The 26171-nt window shown below is 42.1% G+C and overlaps 1 protein-coding gene across 1 annotated transcript in view; it reads left to right on the forward strand.

Annotated features, from left to right (window-relative positions):
- HSD17B2 (hydroxysteroid 17-beta dehydrogenase 2) overlaps positions 1 to 26171 on the forward strand; it is a gene marked incomplete at its 3' end in the record, with an annotated part of 58601 nt that overhangs the window by 26139 nt on the left and 6291 nt on the right. Inside the window, exons 2-3 of the mRNA XM_008064985.2 lie at positions 11538 to 11750; positions 16615 to 16800. Coding sequence (XP_008063176.2) covers positions 11538 to 11750; positions 16615 to 16800 — 399 coding nt within the window. The remainder of the gene's footprint in view (positions 1 to 11537; positions 11751 to 16614; positions 16801 to 26171) is intronic.

Here is a 26171-nt window from a genome sequence, read left to right on the forward strand (position 1 = left end):
AAGAAAAGATCTGAATTATTTTGGATCTCTTTGTGGCCAAACAGCATCACATCATTGGCTATACTTTGACAATTTAATTAATTAATTAATTATTTATTTTTTGAGTTGGAGTCTCACTCCATCGCCCAGGCAGGAGTGCAGTGGCATGCTCACGGCTACCCCAGCATCGACCTGCTGGGCTCAGGTGATCCTTCCACCTCAGCCTTCCAAGTAGCTGGAACTACAAGTGTGCGTCACCACACCCAGCTAATTTTTTGATTTATTGTAGAGACGAGGTCTCGCCAAGTTGCCCAGGCTGGTCTTGAACCCCTGGACTCAGGCAATTCTTTCACCTTGGCCTCCTAAAGTGCTGGGATTACAGGCTTAAGCCACTGTGCCCGGCTGACAATTGAATTTATTAACAACAATTATTGAACTCCTATAACATGTCAAGCAGTATTGCATAGAGATATGGAATCCTGTACACATAACAATTGGCTCTCTAGAATCTGTACAAACTGACTGAAGCATGCCACAGGAAACACACAGAAGTGTGAGAACACATGCTTCCTCCAACAGGTGTGTTGTAATGTCTCACTGTAGTCTTATGTTCATTTCCCCGATGCCTAGTGATGTTGAACTTTATGTGCTATTTGCCACTCAAACAATTCAATTAGAAAGTGGGCAAAAAAACAAATACACAAAACTATGAAGACATCTCACTGCATTATTATCATTTTTTTTTTTTTTGAGTTGGAGTATCACTCTATCGCCCAGGCTGGAGTGCAGTGGCATGCTCACGGCCACCCCTGCAGCAATCCTTCCGCCTCAGCCTTCCAAGTAGCCAGAAGTACTACAGGCACATACTACCAATCCGGATTTTTTTATTATTATTAATTGTAGAGGCAAGATCTCTCCAAGTTGCCTGGGCTGGTCTCAAACCAGGGGGCTAAGGCAATTCACTCGCCTCGGCCTCCCAAAGTGAGCCACAGAGCCCAGCTTATTATTATTTTTGATTATCAAATTTTTCCATCTGTGGTCAATGGAAACCTCTTCCGATAGATGCCCATGTCCTTGTGATTTGACCTCAAGAGTTTGAAAACTTTCTTACTTTCTAGAACAACATATCTCTGGTTCATCTTAATCCAAAATTTAAAATTAGCCATTTCTTGAAGAAACCCTGGTTTCTTTTTGAGGAAAAATTATTGGTGACGTGACCACAATATGGGCACTTAGAGCGTTCATGGCTACTGGATTGTCATTGCCTCTAGAGGAGGACAGACCTAGGGAATATGTGATGTTTAGAAAGAAGAAAATAAATCATAAATTGATACTAATAGTTTCAATTCAAATGTAAGAAGACAGAACTCCTACTTAACTTCAGTGTTAGACTTCTACCTCTTTCTTTTTGTTTAAAATTTTGGTTCCCAATGACATTAACATAATATTTTGTTTGCTTTCTTCTCTATATACATGTAATAGTTCAAAATAATTACAATAACAAAAATAGTATTAATATTATTTTAAAGTTTAAAATTTTTGTCAGTCTTCATGATGCTAGGTAATGAATGTTAAAGAAAGATAAACTAAGAAAATCATCTTTTAAGAAAATCCCAAATGAAATGATGAATCATTAATGTCAAAGGTTCAAGGGGAAATTTGTAATACACTGCAACGTGGTAGGCCCGAATCTGAGATGGCTTGCACGTGATGTTTACCTATTCCAAAGAAGTCACCCGAAGAGGTCCAGCAGGGAGAGACATTGGCTTATTACACTTACAGGAGAGTCACCAATGCCAATAGGTCGGTGATGATGAAAGAATCTGTACCTCAGGACAGCACAGCAAATAGCTTTATAATCAAGCAAGTTAGTTATTCAAATTCCTATACAGTGCTTACAATCACATTGATTAAGAGTGCTGACTACATTGTTTTTAGGTTGCTTGGTTACCTGCATCCCATGACTTGCTACAAGGAAGATGCATATCCTGCAGAGACTAGCCTTGGCCAAGGGCTGCTCACTGTAGGAGGTGCAGAAAGAAGCCAGATATGGGGAAAGAGGCAATGTCCGGACATGTACCCCACATGCACATTCAGGTTGACAGAACCCGAACATAATGATTAATCAAAATCACTAAAAGGGCAACACCAGTCTCACCCTTGGGTTCTGATGTGGAGCAAGAGGAGGCCTCCAGCACCACCTGTGAGGCAATTTTGAAAAACAAAAAACAAAAAACAAAGACAGAGAGAGAGAGAGAGAGACACAGAGAGAGAGACAGAGAGAGAGAACAACCCAAATCTAAGCAAGTCTCTAGATCCATCTTTACAGAAAATATAGGGGCTAGAGAAACTAGTTAAATGATGTCACAAAGGAGCAATTTGCCAAATCCAGAGTGTGAGGTTCTAAAGGACATATGCTCCAGTTTCTTCAACAAATAAATGGCATTAAAAAATGGCAAAAGAGAATTTTTCAAAAAAATGAAAAAGAGACTTAAGACACGAAAACCAGATGGGATGTGTAACCCTGGTTTGCACTTTAAATCAAATCAACAGGAAGAAGGCATGTATAAAATACGCAGGGAAGTCCTTTATTCTGGAATAAAGTTAAAAGAATCATTAACTTTATCAAGTTTATAATGATACTGCAGTTATGTTTTAAAAGTCCTTATCTGTTAGTGGTGTATATTGACATGTTTGTAGACATATGGGTTGCATACATTTTGCAAAGCTAAGCATGGTTTTCTCACACACCACTGAAAACAAATCAATTACATTTTCCCATCTGGAAGAGCCATTGCAGGGAGTTTGTGCTGTTGTATGAATGCTGGGAGTTCATTCTCTGTGAGGGGACCTGGCATCAGTAATAGGACCCCTGATCAGCAAGGGTTCTCGAGAACATTGGTCACTTTGTACATTCCCCTGCTCTACCACCTAGGTGCTCAAGGAGGCAATGAATCATAGCAGTAAAAGAATGTGCTTCAGAAAGAGCAAATCTAAGTTGAGGGTTAACACTCACACATCCTCACTCTGTAGCCTTAGACAAGTATTTAATCTCTTGGCAACTCGTCTGCCTGTCTTAACATAGGAATGCCAAGAGTATGGGAAAATTATTCATAAAGATTAGGTACCAGGAAAAAAATGCATTTGTTTCCATCAAAAATTTGACATGAAAGATCTAGCTATTCCCTAGGGCCTCACCATCCAACAGTTACCTTTGTTTAAGAGTGCGGGCTCAGTGGCTCAGCCTGTAATCCCAGCACTTTGGGAGGCCGAGGCGAGTGGATTGCCTGAGTCCGCAGGTTCAAGACCAGCCCTGGCAACTTGGCGAGACCTCGTCTCTACAATAAATCAATAATTAGCCGGGAGTGGTAATGGACGCCTGTAGTTCCAGCTACTTGGAAGCTCAGCTGAGGTGGAAGGATCGCCTGAGCCCAGCAGGTCGACACTGGGGTGACTGTGAGCGTGCCACTGCACTCCAGTGTGGGCGACAGAGTGAGACTCCAACTCAAAAAAAAAAAAAAAAGAAAAGAAAAAAGAAAGAAAGAAAGAAAAAAAGAGTGCGGAAGGCAAAGGAGGTGGAATTTGCTCTTCTTGGATTAGGAACTGAGCCTTCTTTGGGCCTCAGGAAAGTCTCAAGTATGCTAGAATTTTATTTTACTTATCTCTCATTTTATGATACTTTAATCTATTTTAGGGGAACAGGCAGTGTCAACATGCAGGTGGCAATCTGACGGATTGCTTAAATCTTAAATAAAAGGAAGGTAAATTCCTTTTCCCATTAGCTTCCCACAGGCTTTCAACCAGAAAAACAACTTTTGATCTAAATGATCTTTGTGCATGGGAAAATGTACTTCAGGGGTCCTGGGCTCAAGAGGCTACAGTTTAGGGCAGATCATATTTGTGAGGGCTGCTGGCGACGAAATGTGTGAATTGAACAGTGAAACTTGTTCTGACTGAGAGTGCATGCCCTATGCCTTGTTGGAGGGGAAGCCTCAGCCGATGGGTTCCTGGAGGGAATGCAGGCTTGAAGTTGGCCCATCTCCTGGTTAACCAAGAGAAACCATTGATCTGGATTTTCAGGTGAAATATCCCAAGACTGAGTCTTAGTTCAAATTTTTACAAAATACTCTGTGTGAACCCATCAAAATACATATTCAGACCATGTTCTCTTACTGATACTAGTAGTTCCTTTGTGTTTGTCCATTCCACAGCCAGAAGTGGAGGAGTTCTACTATGAGAAAGGGCCCTGATTCTTTAAAATTCAAGATGGTGCACACTGTTCCCGTTTTGCACATAAATTGAGACTTTATTAATATTTTTAGAATTGAGTGTTATTTTGAATTCATTCTAGTGTTGCACAAATGGGGCTCTAGTTCTCATTGCTTGTTCTAAGTTGATGCATTTCCAGGGTGCTAGAAATAGATTGATCTCAAAGGGCATAGTTTAAAACCCACCTCAGCATTTATTCCAGCCTATTGAGAGCTTATAATGTCAGGTGCCTTTGACACTAGCAATAAAGTACCCTCTCCTAGTTTATCAGGCATTCATATTCCAGTGCCCTCTTCAGTGTCTAAGTATCCAACATGTGCTTTTCATTGAGCACCTACTATGTGCTAAGTCCTGTGCTCTGGAGGATTTAAATATTTTATGCATCAGATGTTTATACCCCAAACAGTTCCTGATTCCACACCACCTCTGACATGTCCTAGCTGAATGAGTTAAACATTCTGTGCCTCAGTTTCCTCCTCTATAAACTGGCAGTGGTAACACTACTTATCTCTCAGGGTGGCTGGGAGGATTCAGCAAGTAAATGTGCATAAGTCTGTCTGGAACTCAGTAAGCATGCATTCTGTACTAGGTATGATTATTTTCAGAAGCTGATGTTGGGTAACTCTTATGAAACCCTCCTGCCTTCTTACAAATGCCCCGGCCTTGTCTCTGGGTTTCCAGAGTACACAAGGGTTATCCTATCTCCACAGGGAGCGGCTCTCCTGCCACGTACTTTCAGAGACCTCTGACCCTTGCACAGCTCACAGACTTCAAAGATACCAGGGATAGCACAGTCTGATCTCTAACCTCTTAAGTCAAGAATGATGTTGGGGTTAGAGTTGTGATGTTGATGTGAAAAGCTCTGTCTCATTGATTTCCCAGGCCTAGAAGGAGGGTATTATGATAACCCTGCTTTCCACATGAGAACGTGGAGGCTTCACACTGTCATATGTAACTTTCCTAAGGCTCATAAGTGGAAGAAGCAGAGTCAGATGTCAGCCAAGATGTTTGACTGATGATCATCAGAGACAAACTCTCCATCTGCCAGTATTGTAGAGGACAGAAAATTAGAAAGGACAACACAATTTTGTTAAACAACAACAACAAAACATTTGTAGTACTTACTAGAAAGAGGCACTGTTAAGCACTTCACAAATATTAACTGATGTAGGTACCAATATTAAGCCCATTTTATAGCAGAGGAAGCAAAGGCAGAGAGAAGTTAAATAACCTCTCAGGGTTGCACGGGTAGGAATGGTGTGGCTAGACTCCCATCCAGTCCTCTATGTTAAGCTGTCTCACAGGTAAGCACAAACAGATGGTCTCTTGTTGAACTTTGGCCTATAGATTCACTGCTAAATAATAAAAAGCTTAGATTTAGTTAGGAGAGCCTTTATCCGAAAGGATTATTACTGTAGGAAGAATTTTCTGACCATCTGATATGCACATGTCTCAGGATTAGGCAAAAAGGGTTTTGTATTTATAGGAGTAAACAAAGCTAGAAAGAAGTGGGTGCTGGGGGGTAGGATGACCAGGGTGACACAATCAGACAGTAGATGGGGTCTGACCAGGAGGGGCTGTAAAGTGGGGTTGTCTGCGGGCTCAGGCTGAGAATCTATACTAAATCTGGTTAACAAACATTTTGTTCTGACTGACCAGTGGGAACAAGCAGTTCAGCTAACCATTTATGAGGCAAAGAATGGGAATTTGGAGACTTTGGGTCTGACTTTGTCATAAACAAGGGTGGGGGCACCCATGAGTCTCATCTAAGTCATATGGGGAAGGGAGTTAACATTTGCAGTGAGCCATCTCCCACAACACAAAGGGTGGAGGAATTTCTTAAACTTTGCTATTTTTTCTCCCCAGGATCACAGGGATTGGGTTAAGTTTAACACTGTCACCACTCAGTTTGCATCTACGACCTACTATGTGCCGGGGTTCTTCCTAGAAACTTTCCCAAGAGAGTTAGATCCTAGATTCATGAAACTGGTCAAAGGCACTACCTTAAAAAAATGTCTGCCAGACCATTCTCTAGTCAGATAAGATGGGGTCAAAATTCAAATGTCTCCTCCTTGCTCTCATCCCTTTACCTTCCACACTGACTTCATTCAGTCAGAATAATGCTATAAATGTCCATTCATGTTTTAGTATGTATGAAAACTTCATTCTTTTCTATTGCTAAATAATATTCCATTGTATGGATGTACCACATTTTGGATCCATTCATCAGTGGACGAACATTTGGTTAGTCCTTTTTTTCTGCTATTATGAATAATACCGCCATGAGCATTTGTGTACAGATGTTTGTATGGACATACGTTTTCATTTATCTTAGGTATACCTAACCTAGGAGTAGAATTGCAAGGTCATCTGGTGACCCTATGTTTAACTTTTTTAGTAACTGCCAAACTGTTTTTCAAAGCAGCATTAACTAGTTTTGGTGTCTATAATAAGTGAAGAAGATGGAATTTAGGCAAGACAATCACACTAACTTGAGAAAGAAAGGATTATGAGGATGTGAGTGTCTTAAAGCACACATGGGAAGGAGATCACTTGAGGCTTACCAGAAACTGGAAAGCTGTCATGAGCCAAGGCTGTTCGTATACATTTGTGGATATTGCCTAAATTGAGACTCTGTTCTTATTTGTGGCTTTGCCTCTTGCTACTCTTCGGAAGAACTTAGCCTATATCTTCACACATATAATGAAAGGCAGCAATACATCCTCCCCATTAGTTCTTGAGTTTGGTGTATTCCAGGATCAGACAGTGATGAAGACTGCCTGGCATCTTGTAGCTACAATTCCACATTTCTGAAAGGGAAAAGCTGGCCAATCCTGGTTCAATCAGTCCCAGTCAAGGAGTGAGGACAAGAATAACTTTAAGGACTCCTGTGGGGCAACTCTCAGCATCATCATGGGAAACATATATAAAAGCATTGGAAAAATCAGAGTGCTTGTGAAATGCAAGGTCAAAGTAATGGCTAGCAGGTGCAGAGTTCATGTTTCTCATCTGGATTTGGGGAGCAGATGATGGACTCCAGGTTTGGATGCAGGTGATGATTTGCATGCCTTAGTGGTCAGCAGCTCCAAGTAGGTGGATGGCCCTCCCTTACTTGTATCAATAGATGCCCTGGTTGAGTGGTTATATGCTATGTAAACCTACTCATGGTCTTTATATCTGCACTGCAGAACAGTTCTCTCTGTGCAGAGAGAACACGCTAGCATCTTGATATTACACTAGCCTTTAAGGCAGCAGTCCTCGACATTTTTGGCATCAGGCACTGGTTTAGTGGAAGACAATTTTTCCATGGACTGTGATGGGGGTGAGGGGAAATGCAGTCAAACCTTACTACTAATGTTAATCTGTATTTGCAGCCACTCCCAGTACTAGCATCATTGCCTCAGCTCCATCTCAGATTATTGGGCATTAGATTCTCATAAGGAGAGTGCAACTTAGATCCCTCACATGCACATTTCATAGGGGGGGTTGCGCTCCTATGAGAATCTAATGCTGTTGCTGATCTGACAAGAGGCGGAATTCAGGAGGTCATGTGAGTGATGGGGAGAGGCTATGAAAACAGATGAAACTTTGCTCACTCACCCACCTCACCTCCTGCTGTGTGACCCAGTTCCTAACAGGCCACAGACTGGTACTGGTTCATGGTCTGGGGGTTGGGGACCCTTGCTCTAAGGGGAACTGGGAGCTTTAAAATCCATGACCCCAATATGTCTAATTGTGTCAATAATAAGGCAGAATCATAAGAGGTATACATCACAAAATAGGAGGAACCCTCCGTGAAACCTCTGGCCTCACTCAGCAGAATGTGTTTGAGGGGAACCCCAAAACCCCCCAGAATGTATTGATAAAAGATCGTGTATTTATTCTTACATGTTTAAACTTGTCACCTTCAAAGTACTCTCCATTTGATGTAATACATCTATCGAGATGCTTTTTCCACTGCTCAAAAATGGTTTTTGACCTTGTCAATTTTGATGTCTTTTAGTGTTTCTGCCATTTTTGGTTTCACCTCTTCTACACTGGCAAAATGTTTCCCTTTGAGGACTTTTTTCATGTGGGGAAACAAACGACAACAAAAAAAGTCACTCCGGGCTAGATTGGGTAAGTAGGAAGGGTGGGGCATAGGGTCAGTCGTTTTAAGTCAAAAACTGCTGAACACTCAGCACAGTGTGGGTAGGTACACTTATAAATCATCCATTATGAAGTGGGCAAATGCATCGAAAGAATCACCAAAAAAAAAAAAAAAAAAAAAAACTCCCAAAAATAAAACAAACAAAAAAAACCCCTCACTGAAGTGGAACACAACCTCTCACAACAATGTTAGCTGGTACACTGATGCTGATGGGTTCCTAGAACACTTACCTAGCAAAGGAAGCCTGTACTATGAGGGTTCATCCTCCAAAAGATAATTCTGGTGTTTTAGGGATCCCCCCCATATAACCAGCCTACAGGTACACTTTTTTTTTACTCCAGTCTGGTCCAAAGTTAGTTACTTTTGGGTTAATTTATAGTCTTCCTTGTGGACCCAAGAGGACCCTCCTGGGGTTGTCTACGCACTGCGTCCCCCTTCTCTGCTCACATAGATAAAGGAGAGGGTCCAGTATGCCAGCGAGTCATGGACTTGGATTACGACCTAATAAAGCGTCCAGATTCATCCCTACCATCTCTGTGATCTTGGTCTCTCTTGTTTTCAGTTTCCTCATCTGTAAAATGGGAACAATAATCTCTACTCTAGACATTTGGGGAATCATTTTACATGACAGACTTGATCACCAGTGACATTTAGGGAGAGATGGCATTTGTCTCCTGTCGGCTGAACTTGCCACTGGCCAGTATCTTGATTCAGCATGGTAGACCCAAAGGTTGGATTTGTCCAGCAACAAGTCTATTTCTTTAGGGCAAAGTCCTCTTTGCCAGGCTCATAAAACTGTTAGACACATATACTGCTATACGTTAGAACCAGAATTCTAATGTATTAATTGACATCAAGGCAGGTGTCTGTTACATGGTCCAGACACTTGCATCTCTCTCAGTTGGTACCATCTCCTCCTCTGGCCAGGCCCAGTTGGGAAACCATACACACGCACAGGGGCTAGTTTCAGGGCATCAGCACACAAGGCGACATAGAAGGAAGGAGATGGGGCAAAAGTTAAATGCAATCAGCTATGGAAATCAGATACATCCATCTTATATTAGAGGTGTCAGAGGGACAGGAGTGTCCCACACTTTTTGCTAAGACTGTCATTTTATCTAGGCAGTGCTTGCAGATGTCAGTTGTGTTAGCCTCTCTCCTGCACTCTTTTCTATACTTACAGGGCTAGCCCATCTCCATTCTAGTTGGCATGGCCTTTAAAAAAAGAAATGGCTCAAGAAAAATCAGTACTTTTTTTGAGCAGAAATGGAAAGCATCACTAGATAAAGACTTCCCCATTCTGCTTCTCTTGGGGGAAACTACTCTTACCATTTTGAGTTTTCTCCTTCCATATTCTTTCTTTCAGCTTTCTTTGTTGTTGTTTTTTATTTGAATTAAATTAGACTCTACTAATAAGTGTTGCATTGCAACTTGTTTTATTTCACTTAACAAAGTATCTTGGAGTAATATTGTGTCAGTTGGCATGATTCTATCCCATCTTTTAAAATTGCTGTGTCGTATTCCATTGTATGAACCATAATTTATGTAACTATTCTCCTATTCATGGTCATTTAGGTTAATTCCTTCTTTTGCTATTACATTCAAGACTGTAAAAAATCCTTTAAGTGTCTCTGAATATATGTATTTCTCTAGAATAGATACTGAAACTTGAGGGTCAAAAGATATGCAAATTTAAATTGGTGGTAAATTTTAGTTCTCTACACATTTATTGACAGAGTATGTAAATGCCCGTCCTCTCTTTGGGGACAGTAACCCTTCTGATCAGATTCCAAGTCCTATTAGCTTGGAAGTCAGATCTCTTTTCTGCTCTTTCACATAATGATCTTGAGTTGATTCTCTGCTTGCTGATTTCTCTTATTGCCCAAATATTGGGGGCGGCTGGCGGGGGGTGGGGAGATTCCTGACTACTGACAAGGGAGACCCATTAAGGCTTACAGGAATGATCACAACACTGCCAATATGAAATGATTTCTTATTCCAACTGGAGAGATATGTTAACTGTTATATGTTTACTATGTCATGAATCAAAGGGTAATTTCACGTCCATGTGTTTGGCAACTTGGGTATTTCAGATATCTATGTTTTGTACTTGTGGGTGTAAAACATCTTTTCCTGGGTCCATAATATCCTCCAGACTGGGTTGAGTACACTCTCATCTCAAATTCTGAGAAAGATAGCACATTATCCTCTGCTTTCAAACACAATGTACTTGGGGCTTTCCATCTGGTTTCCATCAGAGCTGTCTTCCGAGGACTGATTTCTACTCAATGACGTGGGGGAATGCCACAGTTAACGGAAAAGGTCTGGGAAGGGGATAAGCACAGATGTCCATGAGCTTTCATCTGTTATAATCCAGAATGAACTGGCACCTGTGAGCAGCCTCTGTTATCGCCCTGTGTCTCCAAAAAGCAAAACCAACTACAAAGTATTAGTTTGTAAAAAATGTTTGACTGAGAGTTTTATGGAGTGATGGAGTTTACATCAAATACTACATAGTAGAGATTAGTCAAAACTTTTCTGTGAGTTCTATGAGATGTCTTTTTTTTTTTTTGAGTCAGAGTCTCACTCTGCAGCCCAGGATGGAGTGCAGTGGCATGATCACGGCCACCACAGCCATGACCTGCTGGGCTCAGGCTATCCTTCTGCCTCAGCCTTCCAAGTAGCTGGAACTACAGGCATGTACCACCATGCTGGCTAATTTTTAAAATTTATTATAGAGATGAGGTCTCGCCAAGTTGCCCAGGCTTGTCTCAAAGCCATGGGCTCAGGCAATTCTCTCACCTCCACATCCCAAAGAGCTGGGATTTCAGGCATAAGTCACCACACCTGGTAAAATATCTTGGTTTTATCTCCCATGTTTGGCCACCAACCACCCTCGGCCATCCTTCCCCCACAACCTTTCTCCTTCTCCACTCCCACCCAATTCTACCCTACTTCCCTTTCTTTATATGAAGAAATATGTCTAGCTTGGTCTTTCCTCTCATCTCCCTGCTTAGCACATAAAGAAACTTCCTCAGCATGCCCTCTCTTCAGAGAACATGGCCCATCCTAGACAATATATGATATTTTCCTTGTTAAATAATTTCTCCTTCACTTCCTATTATCTTTGCTTTTGCAGGTTGTGATTCCGGGATTGGTCATGCTTTGTGCAAGTATCTGGATGAGCTGGGCTTCACGGTGTTCGCTGGAGTTCTGAATGAAAAGGGCCCAGGAGCAGAGGAATTGAGAAAAAGCTGCTCCTCGCGCCTCCTGGTTTTCCAATTGGATATCACCAATCCGGCGCAGATAAAAGATGCTCACAGCAAAGTTGTGGCAACGCTGCAGGGCAGAGGTACTGTCTTTAGCTGCCAGCACCTTTGGCAGCACCTTACCCTCCTTCCAGATGCCAAGCTCTTGTTCCAGCCTTGGATGACCATTTTCCTCCACTCAACTCTGGCTGCTGACTGTACCTGAGCACACCAGTACTGAGCCCCTGTCACATGCACGGACCTCTACAGACACAAAGACCCTAGGAGTGACTCAGACATGGGACTTGTCCTCACAGAACTTACAGAATCCTCTATCCCATTCCCTCCAGCATCCTGTCAGTCACTGTCCCATGAATGACTTCCCCACCTCTCCTCATTACTTTCTCAATATGAGTCAGGTTTTCCCAGCTTGGGAAAAAATACCTTCATAATCACTGTCCTCCTTTACCCACTGCCCTTTCCCTTTTCTTCCTTCCAGGACCATGCTCCTTGGAACCCTGTAGCCCCTGTTTCTACTTCTTTGCCTCTGCTTGGACATTGGCTCTCACCAGACCTCTCCAACTGGTCTGGCAAAGCTAATCGGTATTATCCTGAAGACCAATGCTCTTAACTTTTCTGCAATATTTAAACATGTTGCTCTCACTCAACTCCCTGGCTTTGGGATCCTCAGCCCTTGATTGCTGCTTTCTTCCAGTAAGCTGAATGTGCAGAGGAGTGAAATAGCACATTCTGTTCTAGAAACTCTTCAGAATTTACAAAGTGGACCAGCAGGTATGGCAGATTAAGGGTTTGGCAGGGGCCTTTAACCTGAAAGACCTTCTAATCCTCATTAAGGTGAGAGGATTTTATTTTGGTGGCAGATAGAAAATCACTGAGCCAGTCAATGAGCCATGGGGCAGCTTTCTTTCCTGCTCCTCTCATATGAAGCTCTACCTCCATCTCCCTCCACAGAGGCGGATGCTACAGAGGGTTCCATCGCCCAGCTTCCCACTGTGTGATTCCTGGGCCATACTGTCTTCCCTTATCCAGGGGATTCCCCATCTGGCCACACATTTTAATCAACTGGGGAGTGTTTGAAAATACCGACACTTGGGCTCAGGATGGGCTGCATAACTTAGTGGGTCCAATGCAAAATGAAAATATGGGGCCCTTGTTTAAAAAAAGGATCAAGAATTTAAGATGATGAGAGCAGAGAATTAAGCCTGACATAGGGTTCTTTTGAAGCACCAGGCCTAGTGTGACTGCCCAGATCCCCACCCCGGGAAACTGCCCAGCCTGGGTCCGGGCCCTCACCCCCAAAATTCTATTAGATCAGTATCCCCAAGAATGGGTCCCAGGCATCGGAGTTTTTAAAGCTCACCAGGTGATACTAATGTTAGGCCAGGGTTGAGAAACCCTGAATTATGCCATTAACTCTCATTAAATCCATATCGCCAACATTATTGACATCCGGGCCTATATGTATATTAAATTGTATGCCAGAAATCTTCACTTATATCCCAGAGGCTTCAACTCAACATGTCAGAAACTGACCTCATTTTTTTTCCCCTGTGACCAGTCTGAGTTTGCTCTCCTGCATCTCATGGCTTAGGTACAGTCACTGTCACTTGACCAGTCAGTCATTCAAGCCAGCAACCTGGGAGTCACTGAGACCCTCAGCTTATCTTCGATCTCTGTATCTTGTTGTCGAAGTCTTGTCAGTTCTACCTCCTGGATATTTATCATCTAGCCCCTTCTCCACATCGCCTAGCAGCTATGACTTCGTGCAGACCCTCATTGTGTCCCGCCTGGGCTCTCCCAATGGCCTCCCTGCAACCTCTTTCTCTCTTCATTACTTTCCAGACAGAGAGTAATCTTTACAATGTGCTCATCTTACAATGGTCATTCATCTCCTTAAAACCCTTTGACATACAGAGCCTCTGTGTGTTGGGTTCCTCTCTTGAGGCAGGCCTACGGTGGGTGATTTGCTTTGTCATGGTTCATTGACCAGCTCAGTGGTTTTCTATCTGCCACCAAATACAATCCAAACACCTTAACAAGAATCAGAAGGCCTTTCATTTCATTTCATTTGGCCCTTGCCAAACCCTTATTCTGCAATACCTGCTGTTCCACTTAGTAAATTCTAAAGAGTTTCTAGAACAGAATGTGCTATTTCACACCTCTGCACATCTAGCTTCCTCTTACGGAATTTCCCTCTCACCTCCACTCTCTTTTCCTGATACTCTTGCCTTTGTCCAGTGACAGAGACTACTCCCACAGGAGACCTGGCTCACATATAACATGTCTTGCATGACCTTCCTAGTAATCCATGTTGCTTTATTCACTTTCTCTTCCAGACAGTCACTCATTGTGTCTTGCTTCTACCTCTGTTACTGTATCATTGTAAATATCCATCCATCTCCCACTCCTCGCCACTAGGTTCAGAGAAATAGAACCATATATCTGTCAGGATTCCTTCAGATGTGAGTGACACAATCCAAATCAAAATTGCTAAAGCAAAAAGGGAATATATTTGCTTATAGCATTGAAAAGACTTTTTGGCTTCGGGCTTTGCTGGATCCAGGCCTTTAAGCAATGTCTCTATTTCTCAGCACCTTGCTTTCTTCTGTGCTAGCTTTATTTGAGAAATTTCCATGGAGGCTTCGGGTACTTCTAGCTTACGTTCTCTTTACAGCTGACATTTCCAGCAAAAAAAGAGGAATGGTACCTGCCTGATTTGGCAGATGAAAGACAACTTATTATTTAGAGAGCACGTAAAAGAATCCCTAATATGAGGGAAGCACTCAGTAAAGGCTCCTGTTTTCCATTCGTTCAATATTCAGCAGTCCCTGTCACGTGAGAAATCTTCAGTAAACATCTGATAAATGAGATATGAAGAGAAAAGAAATAGGTTGTTGGAATTAATTTTCAGCAAGTTTAGCAATGTATAATCATTTTCTAGAAAGGCAGTTTTCTTGGCCCAGTCTTTTATTCACTAGTAGAGTTGGGCTTATCCCTTCTATGAGACTTACTTCATGATGTCTTATCCAAAGAGATATTCAATTCAGACCCCTTTAGTGAGGTCCAGAAATGCAGTACTGACCATCTTAAATGATCCAGCAGTGGGTTCTAATACCAGGGCAGTGTCTAGATATGAAGGAGTATGGCGAGTTTCTAAGGAGTGATCCCTACTGTTTTGTGGCCAGCATACGGGAAGGTAGCCCTCTTCCGAGATGGGCCATTCCATCGGTATCCCTCTGCCTGTTTTCCTCAGGGTTTCTTTGAACTTTAACCCCTCAGGTCAGAGAGAAACTGGAGCTGTGAAGAAGCATCACCAAGGAGGATGCTTGCTAAAGAACCATCTGGGACCTGTAGATAAACAGCATATTACTAAATTAGTATGAACATATTGTGAATCATTAATTAATATTAACTGTCGTTGAACTATTATTAAGTCCTACAGGTACAATGGAGCTTATTGGCCAGCTTAGAATTGTATGGCAGGAGTTGAAAAACTATGGCCCTGCCTTGTTTTTTAAAATATTCTATTTTGAAATCATTTGTAGAGCCATACGAAGTTGCAAAGAAATATGCAGGGAGTTCCTATGCACCCTTTACCTAGCCTCCTTCAATGTTACCATTAAACTGACATTGGTACACTCTACAGAGGTTACTTAATTTCATTTATTTGTGCCCTTCAGTGTGCAACACTGCAATTTTATAATATGTATAACTTTGTGCAACACTCTTTGTGGTCAAGAGAACTGTTCCATCACCACCAGACTCTCATGCTATCTTTCATGGCCACATTTCATCCCCAACCCCTAGCAATCACGAATCTGTTCTCTAGCTCTTTATCTTTGTTATTCAAAGAATGTTATCTAGATTGATCACTTGTTTTTGTATGGCCTATGAGCTAAGAGTAGCTTTTACTTTTTTTGAGTTGGAGTCTCACTCTGTCACCCAGACTGGAGTGCAGTGGCCGCTCCCGGCCACTGCAGCCTCAACCTGCTGGACTCTGGTGATCTTTCCGCCTCAGCCTTCCAAGTAGCTGGAACTACAGGCACGTGCTACCATACCCAGCTAATTTTTGATTTATTGTAGCGATGAGGTCTCGCCAAGTTGCCCAGGTGGGTCTCGAACCTGTGGGCTCAGGCAATCCACTCACCTCGGTCTCCCAAAGCGCTGGGATTACAGGCTGAGCCACCGAGCCAGGCCTTTTGTTTTTTTGAGTTGTAGTCTCACTCTGTTGCCAGCCAGGCTCAGTGGCTCCACCTGTAATCCCTGCAGGGAACTCACCTCAGACCTGCTGATTTAGAAGCTGTTGATCAGAAAGTGTTGTTGAAGCGCACATCGGTGATATAACACACCCTCTGTAATCCTGTCTGTGTGTGAGAGTGAGAGCATGTTGCATAGGAGCCAAGTAGGTCTCAGTGCCAGGAAGTAAGGTGACAGCCCAAATAGTGCCTGTCTAATGGCAACAAGGAGGTAGAGGCAGCCAACCATCATGAGGAATCTTTTCTAGTTTAGGAATAAGGAACAACAGGCTCATATCATCCTGCATTGTTGTAAAGATATTATATTGCCTCTATGCACTCTATGCACTATGCACTTGGAGGGAGAAACAGGAAGTTTTGAAACTTCAAAGCCAGCTAATGATCCTTGGCATCCTCCGCTTGCTGGGCCATCTCTTCCCATATGCAATAAACATCTAGCTGCCTGGATGTAGGAAAGGGCTTTGAGGCAATAGAAGGGAAGCTCTAAACAACCTTTGCTTAATATTCTACAAATTTACCCTCCACACAGCTCCTCTAAGCAATTATAGGTATTCAGGGAGACTGGGATTTGAGTGACTTGAGATTTAGCTCCTAAATCTCAAAAGGGCGTGTCTGACTCCTGAACTTGAAATGTTAAAAAATACACTCTCCAGTCTTGTCCATCCTCAAAGCTGTTCCTTTCTGTCCCCAGGACTGTGGGCTGTGGTCAACAATGCTGGGATCATTGGCTTTCCAGCTGATGGGGAACTAATTCCCATGACTGACTACAAACGATGCATGACCGTGAACTTCTTTGGGCCTGTGGAAGTCACAAAGGCATTTTTGCCTCTTCTCAGGAAATCCCAGGGGAGGCTGGTGAACATCAGTAGCATGGCAGGTGAGTTGGCCTTTTCCCACATGGTCATGGGTTGCCCATCGCAAGACATGGCTCACTGCATTCTTTGTGGGTTGAACAAGAAAGCATGGCAGGCAAAGGCAGGGCTGGGCCAGGATGAGTCAAATTGTATAGCCACTGTTAACTTTAATACAACAAGACTTTTCTCTCCTTTCAAATTATTCCATGTATAAACTCTTATGTACCTTCTAATTCCATCTATTCATTGCTGGGACTTTAAGGTTCTCATGCTTCTTCACAAAGCAGCTGCCAACACACAAAATTCCTAGGCTTAAAAAGAAGATCTCACATTTTAAGTAATGTCAGCATTGCTGGCAACCTGTCTTCAACTCTTTGTGAACTTAACACACTCTTTCCAATTCCATCTAAATTGAGTAAGCAAATACCGTCCCTCCAATCACGCTGACAGAGCTCTATGTCTCAGTTGACTGCCTACTAGTGTTTACCATAAGACTGTCCCCAACGGTGTGTAGTTCTAACACAGCTGGATCAGGATATGACATCAGATGATTTGTCTCTCTCCATTTCAAAGAACAAATAGTCAACAACCTGAGTCATGGGCCTAATAATCTCACTTTCCGTAAACAATGTCCATGCATACAATACCATGCCCTTTCTTCTAGGACAGACATTTTTAAACTGTGATTCTTCAGGGCCTTACTCAGCTTTTGTACATGAACCCAGGTCTGTCACTCATTGCCTGTTAGCCAAACTCAAGAAAGTTGGTGGAAGGAAAAATAGGGGTGCTTTTTGTTTGTCAAGTCAAGATCTTGCTCTGTCTCCCAGGCTGGAGTGCAGTGGCATGATCACAGCTCACTGAAGCCTCGACCTCCTGGGCTCAGGTGGTCCTTCGGCCTCAGTCTCACAAGTAGCTGGGACTACATCCTGCTAACTTTTTGATTGTTTGTAAAGATGAGGTCTCCCTGTGTTGCTCAGACTGGTCTTGAACTCCTGACTCAAGCAGTCCTCCTGCCTAGATCTCCCAAAGTACTGGAATTACAGGCATGAGCCACTGCCCCAGCCCAGCCCTAGGTTTTATTCAGGAGCTGGTAACCTGAGAGGATGGCAGACTAACATCACAAAAAGACCAACTCAAATTCTCAGGCTGGTTCAAGGGTTCTTTTTATTTTTGAGTTGGGGTCTCACTCCGTCGCCCATGCTGGAGTGCAGTGGCACACTCACAGCCACCTCAGGATTGACCTGTTGAACTCTGGTGATCCTTCCATCTCAGCCTTCCAAATAGCCGGAAATACAGGCATGAACTCCCACTTCCAGCTAATTTTTGATTTATTGTAGAGACAAGTAGCCTGGGCTGGTCTCGAGCCCACAGGCTCAGGCAATCCATTCACCTCAGTCTCCCAACTGAGATTACAGGCTGAGCCACCGAGCCCGGCCGGTTCAAGGGTTCTTAAAGGGAATTATGGTATGGGAAACATGGGGTGTGGCACAGAGTGCAGGTCTGTGTGTCTTGTTTGATGACATCTTGAGTGGTGGTCCTCCTGGAGGTCTGGTTGATGTTTTCTTGGCTGCAGACAGATTATGGATTATCCATCTCATGACTCCCGCAAAGTGGGAGGAGGCTCCACAATCAGAACTCTGTTCCTGGTCTGTTTTAAGATTAGCCTCCGGAATTCTTAAGCAAGCATATGCTCAGACAAGCATGCATTATGGAGGATGGGGGAAGAAGGGACAACGAAGAAGGAAGGAAAAACGTTTTTTAAAAAAGTGGGTGGTAAAAAAAAATAGTTCAAGGCAGAATTTTGGGTTATATTTTGAGAAACATCCATGGGCTTGTCTGCCTGGTAAGAGGAAAGCCAAAGAGGTGGGCTCTGAATGTGAGGATCTTGCTTTCAAGAAGAGAATATCATTCTTCGCTGCTGGATCAATTAATTCTACATAAGATTTTTAAAAACAAAGGGTCTAACTAGGTTTTCTTTGGTTGGTTTTTGTGATTTTTGCATGTGTGTGGGTTTTTGTTTTGTCTTTTTGTAATGTGAATAATGGTTCTAGAAGACTTTCTTTTGGGGGGTTCTTTGTATTTCCCAGGCAATTATTGTCGTCCATCATATTATTTTTCCTGGATTTAACTCACTAACGTCCTTAAAACTAACTGCGATGTGTCTTTGACTAGACTCATTGCTTGGCCTGAGGCATAAGTAAGAGAGGGCGGGCACAAAGGAAGGAAGGGGCAGGGGAGAGAGAGTGAGAAAGGGAGAAAGAGAGAGGAATTTCTCTAGGATGGATAAGATCATTGAGTATTATATTTTAGTTTGTATGAGAACCCCAACATATTTCCAATTTCTGAAGTTTGCTGAAACCAATGAGTCCTGAAGAAACACCCATGCATATCCTTATCTTTTTTCTGAATTTAGCCTTTACATTTTTGTCTTCTGTGAAAGCCTCATCTTTCCCAGTTTCCTGGAACAGACTGATACATCTGGGAAAGTCTCACACACTCCTTGCCTCACTCATTCATTGAATATTTACTAAAATAACAGATCATTGCCTTCTCCTTGGCACACTGACAAGAATGTTTTTCTCTTTTCTCTTTCTGTTCACGACTTCAAGAAACTCATTCGCGCACATGATTTTATTTTAGTTATCACTAATGTGCAGAGTATGTGCTGTAGACCAAATGTCTGGCATGTAGTAGCACCTCAATGAATGAATGAAGAAATGTAAGTGTGTGAATGAGTGAAAAATGAAAAATGGTTGAATGGATGGGTGAGTGAAGAATTTTCAATGTAGAGAATGCCCATCCTTGTATCTTCAACTTGGCCTCCAAAGCTCTTTCTAAACCAGAGTTTCTTTCCCTGTTGTCATGTATTTCCATTGAAGGGAAACTTTGAGAGTTAAAATAAATCACACATCTCACTCTTATTCTCACCCCTAGTTGTACAGTTTTTGTACACTGGCCTTACTATTTCCATTCCATTTTTTTTATAGGCTATTTACCAAGTTGGTACGTCTGAAACCAAACGTGCCATCAGCCCTCCAAAACTTGCTCTCTTGACTTCTTTTTTGTCCTTCTGTTCTTTTAAGTTTTAGAACTTTAACCATAAAAAGAGTGAAATGTTGTCCTTTGCAGCTGGAGACCATCATTCTAAGTGAATTATTATAGAAATGTAAAACGAAATACTGCTTGTTCTCACTCACAAGTGGGTACACACAGGCACCAGGATGGGAATAAAAGACACTGGGCACTGCTAGAGGAGGGAGGTAGGGAAGGAAGATATGGGATACAAAACCACCCACGCTTACCACTGGGAGGTAGGGGCGAGGTGGGTTCATTAGAAGCCCAAACCTCACCTCCAAGCAATATACCTATGTAACAAATTCTCACATGTACTCCATGATTCTAAAATTAAAAAAAAAAGTGTATAGTGTTAGCTTTACAAAAAAAAACTTTCAGAGCTCTGAGCCTTCTTGGATTTGTTCCTCTGTGCGCCTCTCTCTTCTTTCTCCTACCCGCTTACTGAGATGTGTGGAGTCTTCCTTTATCACATCCAACTTTGAATCACGATGTCCCAGAGAAACTCATTTCTAGAAATAAGTTTATTTCTAGGACTCAGAAACCACCCAAGATATTTTACAAAGTTAATAAAAGAGTGACAAGAGGTCAGAAGAGATGGGAGTCATATGTGATCAACAGGACAGGGAGTTTGTAAGAAGACAGAAACAAAGCTCTTAAATGATGACTACAGTTTCCCTCTGTTTGCTAGGGCTGCCATAAGAAAATACCACGCCACTTCCTGGCTGGGTGACAATCATCTGGAATTCCCAAAGTCACATGGCCTCTTGAAGCTACACTTTTCTCCCCATAAAGTGGAGAAAATGTGAGACGGGAGGCATATGTACTCCATAGGATGGGGAACTTCTAGGAAGACAGAAACACAGCTCAAATGATGACTACAGTTTCTCTCTGTATTAATTTGCTAGGGCTACCATAAGAAATACCACATACTTAAACATCAGAAACTTCTTTTCTTATAGTTCAGGAGGCTGGAGGACCGAGGTCAACATGCCTGCAGGATGAAGAGGAAAACATATGATCACATAGGGTTGTTTGGAGGCTTAAATGAAATAATCCACGTGAAGTTCTTAGCATGTGTAGTATGGAGTCCCTAAAGGTTATTAGTTATTATTATTCCTATTAATGGACTCTGCCCTGTGTCCCTTTTGCTCTTTCCCTTTGAGCTCCTTGAAAAGCTGGGTGATTTGTAACCTCCATTTCTTGACTATCTTGTTAACTCATTAAGGTTTGATTTTTGGGTTTTTCCTTAAAGACTGACTGCTCAGTTCCCTGGGCCCACTTGCCACTTCTTATCCTCCTTGCTGTCTCTGTCAGGTAGAGTTTTCGTACCCTTTCCCAATCTTCTCCCTGTTTGTCCAGCCTCAGTGAGAAGTTCCATGTGCCTCTAATTTGCACAGAGGCAGTCAGCACAGGAAAGCATGTGTTGCTTAAAAGGATGTTTGTCTGGAAGTTCAAACTCCCAAAAGATGTTCTCCTCAAAAAGTTTCTTTGCAAATTTGTGAATGAATGTGCCACATTTTGTTTATCCATTCATTGGTTGATGGACATTTGGGTTGTTTCCACTTTTGGACTATTATGAATATGCTTCTATGAACATGTCCATACAAGTTTTTTTGTGTACACTGTACATTTTATGTAAGAGTTAGTTATTATTCCTATCACTTTCTGTGTCCTTGGGAAAGTCTAAATTTTCTGCACTTTAGTTTTTTCATTTTTTAAAATGTGGTTGATGAGGATAATAATAGAACTTACCTCCCATGAGAGTTTTGATCTTTAAATTACATTTAGAGCTGATGTTAAAATATTCAGAAAAGTGCCTGGCATATAGTGGATATCTAATAAAGATTCATAGTTATTATGAAGCATTTACTACATTTCAGGCATTTATTGGATGCTATCAGATATATGATTGCAGTAAACTATATAATATTAGTATCTCATTTTGCAGTTATGAAAATCAAAGCTCAGAAGCATAAAATGACTGGCCTTTAGGCTTGAACTGGAACTTGAATTTTGGTCTCATGTTCTGCCTGACTCACCATGCCACCTCCTTCCCTGGTGACTCAGTGGAACCACATATTACCACTATATCAAACACGAGGCCAAAGAATCTCCGATGACCTTCCCAACAGTACCTTCTTGGCTATTTTTTGCTTTCTACTAGCCCCACTGTTAGACGCTTGTTCCAGCCTCACTCGCATTCTCAAGTGGGAATAAGGTCTCTGTCTGTCTGTATGTTAATATAATAATAATAATAATAATAATAATAACAATAAAAGGTCAATATAGTCCACATCTAAATCCACTCCTCTAAGTGGGAAGTTCCAGGATTGGGGTAGGGAAAAATATTGCTTTCTTAAATTCTTCTCTAGGAAGTGTAATGTAGCGTCAATCACGTCATGAACACCCTTCCCTCTCACGTCGTCCTCCATCCGTAAAGAAAGGAGTAAGAAGAGAAAGCACAAGAGACATCTTGTGGCTATATAGACAGAATCCACCAGGAGGCCAGCCAAGCAGAATGGAGACAGACTGCCCAAGTTTCAATCCCGTCTCTGCTAATGACAATTGCATGAGCTTGGGCAAAGTCTTGAACTTTTGAGTTACAGCTTCCTCATTTTAAGATAGAGATAATAGTAACTGCTTCTTTTGGGGTCTGTGGAGCGATGAGATGAAATGACATATGCTTAAGCATCAGCCTAATACTTAGCATGTAGTGAGTGGCCGGCACAGTAGAGTTAACAACCCAAAAGCTATCCCGTGAAATCTGGGAAAGAAGCTGACTATCTGTGTGCCTGTGGTTTCTTCTCCTGCCAGCTTCTGGCATCACCCACCTCTGACTGTGACACAGAGTTGCCCTCCATCCTCTGCCCTTTGTCACTCACTAGTTCCTGGGCACATACCCCAATAGGTCATTTCTTCCAGATTTGACCACGCCTACTCCAGGAGACTTTGCCTCACAGTAATAGCATGTTTATCATTCCACACAAATAGTACAGCTCTTGAACCCAAATCCCAGCAAAGCAATTGAATAAATATTTAACCAAGGATTAGAGGAATTGGGAAGCAATCTTTTGGCGAATTGCACAAAGAACAGTTGAAAAATCTTCCAATTTGAGATGTCTAAAAGCCTTTTCTGGCCAGTTTTCCTCTTCGGAAGTTGCAGAATAAGCAATTGTGTACAGTCGCATGCTCTGCTTGAATGAGAACAGTAGACAACAAACCTTTCTAAAATAACTCAGGACTCAGGGACATTTGCGTCAGTCCTGGTTTGAAGCCTGCTCTTCTATTACTAGCTGCATGACCTGGGTCAGGTCACCTTACCTGTCTATGCCTTATCATATCATCCATCAAATGGAGGTGATATAGCACCTGAGTCTAGGGCAGAGTTTCTCAACCTTGGCACTATTGACATTTTGTTGGAGAGGATAATTCTTTCTGTGGGGGAGTGTCTGTGCGTTATAGAGTTTTTTGACAGCAGCTGTGCCCTTGACCCATTTGATAGTAGTGGCACTCACCACTAGTTGTGACAAATCATCAGACACTGCCTGTGTCTGCTGGAGGGCAAAATCAACCACAGTTGAAAACCTCTGGTCTTGCCTGTTGATTTAAATGCACTGTGGCTTCTGAGTGCTTAGCACAGTTACTGGTATATAGAAAGTATTCTAGTATAAGAAAGTATCTCTATTACTATGTGCAAGGTGTTCAAACAAAAACTTGCACACGGATGTACATTGTAGCATTATTCATAATAGCCAAAGGTAGAAACAACCCAAGTGTTCATAAATGGATTATCTACCAAGAGATAATAGTTGCCCTCCACATCAAGCTGTTTAAAATTCATTAAAATTACTTTGCATCATAGTAAGCAGCCTGAGGGATTGTTTATTTATTTATTTATTTATTTATTATTTTTTAGAGATGAGGTCTTGCTCTGTTGCCCTGGCTGAAGTGCCATGGTGTAATCATAGTTCACTGCACCCTTGACCTTCTGGGCTCAAACAATCCTGCCTCAGCTTTCCAAGTAGCTGGGACTATGGGTACATGCCACCACACCTGGATAATTTTTTAAAATAGTTTTGTAGCAACAGAGGTCTTGTTATCTTGCCCAGGCTAGTCTTGAATTCCTGGCATCAAGTGATCCTCTTGCCTTGGCCTCCCAAAGCACGGCAGCTACAAGGTTGAGCCACCACATGCCTGACTTAGGATACTTACAAGTCTACAAATTGAAGGGATCCATTAGAGTTTGCAGTTTAATCCTTGAGTCTTGTCTCAGTCTAGAGGTGACTGTGGGATCATTTTTGAACTTTTTCTTGCTGAGTTGGCAGCCTTAAGGGAATCATTTGACAAATCGTTCAGCCAGTCCCTCAGCTGCTCAGTGGCATGACAGAAAGCCAAGACTGAGATTATTCTCCCCTGACATTCCTCAGGGCTCTTATGGGGCAAGGCAACAGGGTAGAAGAAGAATGAGTGAACTTCTCCATGCTGGGTTGTGTTAGATATTTACATGCCAAAAGTCAGTTAATTCTAACATCTGCAGGATGCAGACACTAATGAATTTTCTAGTTTAAGCACTCTGTAGCCTAGGTTTGTGCAGCTGGTAAGTGATGAAGTGAGGGTTTGGACCTAGTTCTGTTTTACTCCAAGTTCTATGTTCTTTCCACTTGTTCAGGCTGTCAAACAAGAACATGTCAGACAAGCAGGAGGCATAAAATACAAACTCTAACTGGTCTGTTTAAATAATGATTAAGAAGTGCTAGCAATTTAGGGCTATCTCTTACACCATAGCTTCTTAAACACGAAGTATGTGGGAATTGTTTGTTAAAATGCAGAATCTGACTGAGCTGATCTGGGTGGGGGCCTAAGAGTTTGCATTTCTATGGCTAGTTCCTAAGTAATGTTGGTGCTACTGGTCCCTGCACTAGATTTTCAAGCTTTAACTGCATCAGGGGGACTTCTAAATACACATTTGCTGGAATCAAAACCACAGTAAGATAACACACCCTCTAAAATGGCTATAGTGAAAAAACAAAACAAAACAGAAAACAACACATGTTGGTGAGGATGTGGAGAAATCAGAACCCGCATACACTGTTGGTGAGAATGTGAAATGGTTCATCTGCTGTTGAAAGTAATAGGCAGTTTCTCGGTAAGATACATTTGGGGATTACCATGTAACCCAGTAATTTCACTCCTAGATATATGCCTAAGAGAATAGAAGACAGGTATTCAAACAAAAACTTGCACAGGGATGTTCATTGCAGCATTATTCATAATAGCCAAAGGCAGAAACAACCCAAGTGTCCATAAGTGAGTCATTGGATAAATAAAATGTGGCATGTCATGCAAAAGAATATTATTCAGCCTTCAAAAGGAGAGAAGGCCTGATACCTGCTACAGCATGAATGGACTTTGGAAACATGTTGCTACGTGAAAGCATAAGCAAAGAGAGAAAGGGTCTCCACAATTCTACTGTAAGTTTCAAAACAGTAACTTCAAGCCCTCCATTCTTAGCCCACTACCAACAATATACCACAATGTAAAAGAAAGACAATGACCACCAGGGTAATAAACGAAGTGAATGCTGAATTTATTCCCTTGCTGGATAGGGAGACATAAGCCAGGGAACAAATTAACTGACTGGTTCACAGAGGTAGAAAATGTTAAGAGGGGGTAGTATGATTTAGAAAAGGGGGATGATTTTTCATGCCTATGCTAAGTAAAAATAGAAAGTTTGCAGTCTAGGTCTAGGAAGGGTAGAATGAGTCCATATGTCCATACACAGTTGGTTATCACGGGCTCTATGTTGACTGGGTAGAATAGTCTGCTCAGACCATCACAACAAATACCACAAATTAGGTGGCTCAAACAACAACAATTTATTTTCTCACAGTTCTGCTGGCTAGGAGTCCTAGATCAACATGGTTGCTTTCTGGACAGGGCCTCTTCCCGTCTTGCAGAGAGTTACTTTCTTACTATGTCCTCACATAAACTTTTCTTGGTACACAGGCAAGGAGAGAGGGTGTAACCTCTCTGTGTCTCGTCTTATAAGGACACTAGTTCTATTGGATCTGGGCTTCATTCTTCTCATCTCATTTAACTTTAAGTACTTTCATAGAGGCCCCATTTCCAAATATAGTTATGCTGGAAATTAGGGCTTCAAGATATTAATTTGGGGGGATCGCAATCAGTCCATAATGAGGGGTGTTCTCTTAAGTTATCCAATAACAGGTCAAAGTGTGTCAGTCATGCAGATGAGTGATTTGTATAGAGCTGCCTACAACATTGTACCTATAGATAACAAATTGTATTGTACACTTAA

The sequence above is a fragment of the Carlito syrichta genome, unplaced genomic scaffold (genome assembly GCF_000164805.1).
Source record: "Carlito syrichta isolate Samal-C Ts95f unplaced genomic scaffold, Tarsius_syrichta-2.0.1 Scaffold308119, whole genome shotgun sequence".
Lineage (NCBI taxonomy): Eukaryota > Metazoa > Chordata > Mammalia > Primates > Tarsiidae > Carlito > Carlito syrichta.